The sequence below is a fragment of the Hevea brasiliensis genome, chromosome 12, assembly GCF_030052815.1.
Source record: "Hevea brasiliensis isolate MT/VB/25A 57/8 chromosome 12, ASM3005281v1, whole genome shotgun sequence".
Taxonomy (NCBI): domain Eukaryota; kingdom Viridiplantae; phylum Streptophyta; class Magnoliopsida; order Malpighiales; family Euphorbiaceae; genus Hevea; species Hevea brasiliensis.
In genome coordinates this window covers 53,554,085-53,560,768 of record NC_079504.1, presented here as the reverse complement: position 1 = coordinate 53,560,768, position 6,684 = coordinate 53,554,085, and the positions used below count along the sequence as shown (strand labels likewise).

The following is a 6,684-nucleotide window of genomic DNA, read 5'->3' as shown; positions in this document are numbered from 1 at the left end:
GTTTTGGTGCTTTAAAAAATTTTAAAGAGGATGAACTTCAACTTTACCATGAAACAAGAATTATAATGCTGAGCTACGAGTTTAACTTCTAATGCCAATTTTGCATTTTGGCATTAGTGAAATAAATGTGTGTGTTTGAGTGTTTTGAGTTGGTAGATTTATCGCCTTCGTCGATCAAGGGATGATTTATAAAAGTTATGCAAAAGAGCAATCCACCTTTGACGTTAGGGTTCAGAAAGGCTGAAAAAAAAAAGTATTAACAACCTTTTATACTAATGAGTGAGACATCCGTTCGAAAAAAGGAGAAATCTGCAGAGAGGCATTGTTAATTTCTCAAGTCTCAAGCAATTCAAGCTATCATACTTTTTCCCAGGTTTTATATTTGATTGGTGAAGGGCATCAGACTACACTTCAAGATGTCCCAAAGATTGCATAAAGTACTTTACAAAATCTTTCGTGGAATTTTATGGTATCAGATCTATTTTTGGTAGACTTTGAACACACCTGCAATCAATAAAACATTATCAAACTTTAACAATCAAGAACCAATTCAGTTCAAGAATTAAAATGAATTTGACAACCATGGTGCAAACTTCATATTCTTTTATTTCTATGTTTCTTTTTTATTTATTCACTTCTGAACAGTGAGTTTCACCTTGTATTCCTCATGACCTTACAACTCGGCCGACAATCACAGTAATATCATCGAGCTTTCCACCTATCAATTAAAGAGTTTAGGTCAGGCATGGCATCAAGGGAAATGTATAACAATAAATGTACAGGAAAAAAGATCATGCCTGCAAGCTTCATCCCGAGAATTTTCTTCCAAAATGGAACATCAATACCCTATTTAGAAATATTCATTAGATTAAAATACAGGTTACGTTTTTTTGATCAAGAAAATAAATGTTACATTTATTGGATGTGGAAAGATGAATTTATATTCTAGTAGTTGTTTTACCTTGGATCTGCCTTCCAGTGCATAAGGGGATTCAAATTCTGAGTCCATTGCATGAGTTCTTGCTAGGTTAGCTAATGCCTTTGCTAGCATTGAAATTGAATCTCAGTTAGAAGATAAGCAGTTGAGTTACAATCTGTAATAAATTAAACTATGGAAACATACCAGCCTCAGCTACACTATCGTATCTAGCAATTGTCGAAACAATCTCATTGTCAAAAACATTGTCAAAGAGACCATCTGAGCCCATCACAATGGTGTCTCCCTCCATTAATTCCATACTGCTAACCTATTTTTTAGGAGATGAACAAATGATGACAAGCCATTAAATTATCATGATTAATAATTCAAAATCCCACTATCAAGTCTGATAACCATCAGCATTTTTTGTTTGCAGAACCAATTAATTCAGTGTGCTACACAAGAAAAAAAAAACAATCATGATTAAATCCTAAAATTCTATATGTGAAGAAAATTATAATGCTATTTATATTATCTAGTCTTTATTTTTATCATCCAATTTTTTAATCATAGTGATGATGAAAACTGAAATCCATATTTTCTCTCCTCCAGAGGAGCATCAAACACAGTTAAGTGGTCAAATTGACGCTATGGGTAGAGCTCATTGACCCATGAAAAATTAAAGCTTCTTACCAATTTTCCGTGGTAGGATTAGCGATAAATGATCCAACCCAAAATAAGAAAAGCAAATGAGTTATATTCTCTTTTACTAAGGAAGCTAGATGTAAAAATTTTCATACCATTGCATCAAGGTATGTCTGCCCAACCATTTCTGAGCTTAATTGATAAGGACAATCAAAATAATGTTCCTGAGTAGGAGTGGAAAAAATCATTTGACCTGTATAGTCATTGAGCAAGAAACGCTCTTTGATTTTGAAAAACAAATAAAAGAAAACGAATCCAGAAAACCATTAACAACAATGCACAAAGAGATAGGTAAACAGCTATACCTCCACGGACAACCCTTAGTCCACAATCCCCAACATTGGCAATCTTTAGCAATCCATTCCTCTCCAGCATGGCAACAATTCTATTTAAGCAAGTGGAAAGTGGAAGTTAATGATGATAACTTATGTGTCAAAGTATTTTCCTCTTGAAAATTATTATGGGCGGTACCTTTAAAGCATTATGAACTTACACAGTAGCTGAACCTGTGGAGGAAGTAGCAGCATGTGCTTTCCCTAAGAGAATCTTGGGGTCATCGTTAACCTGCCAAAAGCAAAGATGCATCACAGTTTCCACTTTCTAGCATACAACATTCAAATAGAAAGTACAGATGCTTACTCCCATCACAAGAATTTTCTTTGCAGAGAAGTTAATTAACAAGAAAATATCAATAGAATCAAATATTATTTTCCTTGTATGCTACTATGGCACTACCTCCTCATCCCCCACGAGACATGAAGCATTAGCCATCAGCTCCTGAGGGAATAATGAAGGATCCACATTCTGCTCAGCCCAACTGACAACCATTGCAATAGAAAGAGAGCAGTCTCAGATTTCAACATGGAACACCTGGTATAATTTTGCTTCACATAAACTCTATTTTGAGATCTTCGCTCATATACCAAATGAAAATTTTTTGCTAATAAGCAAAATGAACCAGAATAATAACAATAATTCAATGTAACCGATTAGAGTAATGATTGTAAACAAAAAGTTGCAGATATTACGCAAATTCCAAGTCCCTTGCATACACACAAACTTCACACATGAAAGTAAAAGCGAAATAATAATAGAGAGAATCAAGATTTCCTACCCAGATACACCATCAGCAACAGCAATTACTCCCCCATTGTACTTGCTCACAAAGAACGCATCTTCCCCTCCTCTCTCAATCTATCAAACGATTAAGATTATATACTATAATATTAATAACAGAGCAAAAAACGCATTACATAAATAGGACTAAGGACCGACGACAAGTGATTAGCAACTGCCTACCTTGTTGGGATGAGGGATGAGATGAGTTCCAACACAAAACGACACCTCTGATCTATGAACATGGCAAAAGAAAGATCAACCCTTTGAAATTTTAAAATAAGCAAAAAAGTGAATCATTAAAGCGAAGCAAAATCTGCTAACCCAACAGGGCTCAGTTGTGATGAAGCCAAACAAAGCCACTTATTCTTCCTAGGAATTGAATTTCCATTTGATAGATTACGAACTGATAAATGAAAGAGTGGATGAGACAGAGAAAATGAATCCCAGGAAACGGGAATTGCCATTTCCTGCTTCGGTTATCTCTCTCTTTCTCACAGGATGCCGGGCTCAAATGTGTGTGGTTCAAAATAACGAAACAAGAGAACTAGGCTGCATGTTTAACACTGCATTATTTATAAATGAGAGCTTGAATTCTGTCAGCAAGAAGCACCAGTGGTCTAGTGGTAGAATAGTACCCTGCCACGGTACAGACCCGGGTTCGATTCCCGGCTGGTGCAATATGTTTTTTCTTCTCTTTTTCCCGGGTCGGTCAAAGTGTGTTGGATTGCCTTATTAGCTTTTTTTTTTTGGCTCTCCCATAACATTTTTTGTCTCTCTCCAGCAGTCCGGCACTTTCAAAGATCTCCAGCAATGAACGCTACGTCCTTCTCTACGCCCAGGCCCAATTTCATTGAAGGTGATTTATTTTATTTAATTTTTTAAATTTTGATCCCATTATTAGGAGTATTAGAAACTCGCTAGGAATATCCTTCACCTACCGCACCCTGGTGCGTATTGCAGACAACAGTGGAAGCGATTCTGACACGAATCGTGATGCCGCGCCTCAACATTATCAGCCAATCTCAGCCATCGATGTTGATGATGATGAGGACGGCTCCTCCGATCAAGGCAACTCAGATGAAGAATACCATAGCTATTCTCGAGGTGAAGCAGAGAACGGAATCTCGTCTCTTCATATAAACGGCGACATGGAGCAGAAGAGCAGCAGCAGCGATGAAGAGGAGGCGGAGGAGAGAGTGACTGAGGCGTCTGATTCGGCGATACTCAGGGCTTTTAGAGAGGATGAGAATCGAAGAAACGCGCCGTTGACGGCTGAGAATGCGAGGCGAGTGAGGGAAGCAATGAGAGGGATATCGTTCGGAGGATCCGCTCCCGATTGGGCGGGTCGAGTTCCTGAAGATGAGTGGATCAATCAGCTTCGGAGATTGAGGCAACCGCCCGGCCCTTCAACTTCTGTCCAAAATTAGAGCTATAATTAATAATTATTTGCCAGATTTTAGTACTTGCAGTCTTGATTGTAACAACGGATTTCCTTTTCTTTTCTCACTTTTGAATGCTTGGATTGAACTTGTTTTGTTTTGGACTGATTATGCTAGTTCGAACTTCTGAGAAGACTGACCTCTTAACTACATGTCCCTAGATATTCATATAGTTTATTATTATTTTTATTCCCGTTTATTTTTATTTTATTATTATTATTATTATTATTATTATTATTATTATTTCGTTACATATAGTTTCCCGTCCAATTGAGCCAAAATACGTACAGAATAAAATTGCTAAGATATTCATATGAAAATATGTTCAATTTATAAATAGAGGGCATCCTAAAAAATTGATAAATGAAAAGTACTATTCAATGAAAGTTCACCAAGTTGCTGTTACCTCATTTCATGCTTTATGCCATTCCAAATACTCGTAGAGAGAGAGAGAGAGAGAGAGAGAGAGAGTGTCCGGATACAACTAATATTATTTCAATCTCAATTCCTCTTGATTCAAAATTGAAGTTACAGAATATGGTCAGACAAATCTCACACTGGTTCACTGCTGGTTTTCATAAGAGAAAAAAAATCTGCAAATGTCGTTGTTTCCTGTATTCAATAATTGAACCATCCTATGCACCAATTTCTATAGCTGCATTCAAGAACCGATATTCTCGATTTCGTGCCTCAGGCACTTCAGGCTACCCCTTCAAGCACCAATATTCTCAATGTTAGCGCCCTTGTCCATTCTCTTGACAATGCCAGCAATGACCTGACAAAATAATTCCATATAAACTTAAACAAGGTCTCAAGAGTTCACAATAGAATGAGTTTTATTGTTGCTCTTCATTTCTAATTAAAGCATCCAGAGCACATTATACCTTTCCAGGTCCTAATTCGTAACCCTTCTTCAGCCCTTTGGTTAGAAGTGTATTCACGGTTGTTTCCCATTGAACAGGAGAAGTCACCTACAATTTTTTAATTTAGGGTTCAATAGTCAATGGGGAAACAGAAGTTTTGAGTAGCTTACCTGGCGTGCTAATATCTTCTTGATTGTGGCAGGATCTGCATGTGGCTGAGCATCAACATTGGATATAACCGGTATTCTTGGAGGTTTAATGTCTGTTGCTGCCAATGCAGCTTCCAATCTTGAGACAGCTGGTTCCATGAAACTTGTATGGAAAGCACCAGCAACAGCTAGCCGCACCTAAGTTAAGTGGAATATAATGTTATTACTACAATTATAGTGAAAAAAAAAAACCAACAACAACTATAAATTAAGGAGAAAATTACCGTCATTCGAGCTTTGAAAGACTTTGCCTTAGCTTCTACTGCTTCCACTCCCTTCACACCACCAGATACAGCATAATTCCCCTACCGAAGTAAAATTTGTTCAAGCTCTAAGTCGGTATACATTAGAACAATAAATAAACAGAGTGTGGTAGCAAATACTAACAGAGCTGCATACAAAAGAACCTTACAGGACATAGGTAATTTGCAATCTGAACTTTATTAGCTTCATCGACATCTTGATTGGCAGCATCACACAACTGTTGCACTTTGTCAGAGTCCAGTCCAATGACACTGACCATCGCACTTTTTGCAGTATCAGCTGCTTCCTGAAGGCAATTTCATAAAAATTAATTACCATGGAATGTCATAAACTGCATAATACCATGATAGATTTTGTCTGTTAACCAGCTATTGATGCCTACCTGCATGGCTTCACCCCTCAGTTTGACCAGCTTGAGTCCATCCTCAAAGCTTACAATAATATTAAAAAAAAAAATGAAAAGGAGATACCAAGTAAGAAAAAGTCAGGGACCATTTGACCATCTGCTGTCTATAAAGCATATTCAACTTCTACTCAAACAGAAAAAATGATGCACCAACTGAACATTAGTTTGGACTGCCCAAATTGGTACATAAAAATTCAGCATGAGAAATGAGATGCAACCTAATAATGACCCAGAAAGGTTATTAACATTTAACAATCAGACTGCGACAGAATCATCAGGTTGATTTCCATTCTGTAATAGATATGCTTGACTCAGAATTATTCGGGACGTATAAGAAGATTGATCCAAGAAGGTAAGAAGCTTATAAACTAATTTTTGCAAATTCATCTAATTAAAGCCGGTTCAATTTACAGACTCGATTAATCAAAGACGCGGTGAACTTGGAAATTTAGTTAGATACTCACCTGAAAGCTCCAGCAAATGCTAGAGCAGTATACTCTCCCAAGCTGAGACCACATGTAACATCAACAGAATCAATTATCTGCTGACCTCCATCACGTTCTCGAAGCACCTCAACTGCAGCTAGACTGGTGACATAAATAGCAGGCTGCAGAGAGGGAAAATCAGATCGCATCTATCGATCATCAATTGGAAATATCATTCCCAAAAAACAACTAATAATTTTTTGGCATCAATAACAATAAATAATGCACCTATGAAGTATGATAAAAAAATAATAATAATAAAGAGGCATCCTAAA

At 37.0% G+C, this 6,684-nt stretch overlaps 3 protein-coding genes and 1 non-coding gene across 6 annotated transcripts; 2 read left to right on the top strand and 2 right to left on the bottom strand.

Moving 5' to 3' along the window:
* Nucleotides 1-291: 291 nt before the first annotated feature.
* On the bottom strand, nucleotides 292-3,219 carry LOC131169110 (probable protein phosphatase 2C 26). Of its 3 annotated transcripts, XM_058131569.1 has the most exons (12): nucleotides 3,065-3,219; nucleotides 2,924-2,975; nucleotides 2,739-2,818; nucleotides 2,360-2,441; nucleotides 2,118-2,188; nucleotides 1,930-2,009; nucleotides 1,720-1,817; nucleotides 1,124-1,247; nucleotides 962-1,044; nucleotides 798-846; nucleotides 656-718; nucleotides 292-504 (listed from the first exon to the last, which is right to left on the bottom strand). In XM_058131569.1, the coding sequence occupies exons 1-11, from the start codon at nucleotides 3,205-3,207 to the stop codon at nucleotides 666-668; spliced, it is 915 nt and encodes a 304-aa protein (XP_057987552.1). In that variant the 5' UTR covers nucleotides 3,208-3,219; the 3' UTR covers nucleotides 292-504; nucleotides 656-665. The 3 variants fall into 3 exon arrangements, 2 of the variants coding, with proteins under 2 accessions (XP_057987552.1, XP_057987553.1); XR_009142112.1 differs by lacking the exon at nucleotides 292-504 and having other exon boundaries at nucleotides 704-718; nucleotides 962-1,039; XM_058131570.1 differs by lacking the exons at nucleotides 2,360-2,441; nucleotides 2,739-2,818; nucleotides 2,924-2,975; nucleotides 3,065-3,219 and having other exon boundaries at nucleotides 2,096-2,211.
* Nucleotides 3,220-3,349: 130 nt separating this feature from the next.
* TRNAG-GCC (transfer RNA glycine (anticodon GCC)) lies at nucleotides 3,350-3,420 on the top strand. Its single transcript has one exon. It is a non-coding gene; the product is annotated as a tRNA-Gly (tRNA).
* Nucleotides 3,421-3,470: 50 nt separating this feature from the next.
* Nucleotides 3,471-4,315, top strand: LOC131171448 (uncharacterized). The gene is made up of 2 exons (XM_058131572.1): nucleotides 3,471-3,599; nucleotides 3,704-4,315. Exons 1-2 carry the CDS (start codon nucleotides 3,554-3,556, stop codon nucleotides 4,168-4,170), a joined length of 513 nt encoding a protein of 170 aa, XP_057987555.1. The 5' UTR covers nucleotides 3,471-3,553; the 3' UTR covers nucleotides 4,171-4,315.
* A 338-nt stretch (nucleotides 4,316-4,653) lies between these two features.
* LOC131171447 (uncharacterized) lies at nucleotides 4,654-6,573 on the bottom strand. The gene is made up of 7 exons (XM_058131571.1): nucleotides 6,389-6,573; nucleotides 5,901-5,949; nucleotides 5,667-5,804; nucleotides 5,479-5,559; nucleotides 5,216-5,392; nucleotides 5,067-5,153; nucleotides 4,654-4,957 (listed from the first exon to the last, which is right to left on the bottom strand). The coding sequence occupies exons 1-7, from the start codon at nucleotides 6,556-6,558 to the stop codon at nucleotides 4,895-4,897; spliced, it is 765 nt and encodes a 254-aa protein (XP_057987554.1). The 5' UTR covers nucleotides 6,559-6,573; the 3' UTR covers nucleotides 4,654-4,894.
* Nucleotides 6,574-6,684: the final 111 nt, after the last annotated feature.

Bases quoted from the DNA above. Each gene is read 5' to 3' on its own strand.
- LOC131169110 (XM_058131569.1), bottom strand. From the start codon at position 3,207: ATGGCAATTCCCGTTTCCTGGGATTCATTTTCTCTGTCTCATCCACTC. The intron at 2,010-2,117 runs GTAAGTTCATAA...TTGCTTAAATAG, and splicing joins TCCACAGGTTCAGCTACTGT to AATTGTTGCCATGCTGGAGA. The intron at 719-797 runs GCATGATCTTTT...TTTAATTGATAG, and splicing joins TCTCGGGATGAAGCTTGCAG to GTGGAAAGCTCGATGATATT.
- LOC131171448 (XM_058131572.1), top strand. From the start codon at position 3,554: ATGAACGCTACGTCCTTCTCTACGCCCAGGCCCAATTTCATTGAAG. The intron at 3,600-3,703 runs GTGATTTATTTT...TGCGTATTGCAG, and splicing joins CAGGCCCAATTTCATTGAAG to ACAACAGTGGAAGCGATTCT.
- LOC131171447 (XM_058131571.1), bottom strand. From the start codon at position 6,558: ATGCGATCTGATTTTCCCTCTCTGCAGCCTGCTATTTATGTCACCAGT. The intron at 5,950-6,388 runs GTGAGTATCTAA...TATTATTGTAAG, and splicing joins GCATTTGCTGGAGCTTTCAG to CTTTGAGGATGGACTCAAGC. The intron at 5,560-5,666 runs GTAAGGTTCTTT...TTACTTCGGTAG, and splicing joins TTGCAAATTACCTATGTCCT to GGGAATTATGCTGTATCTGG.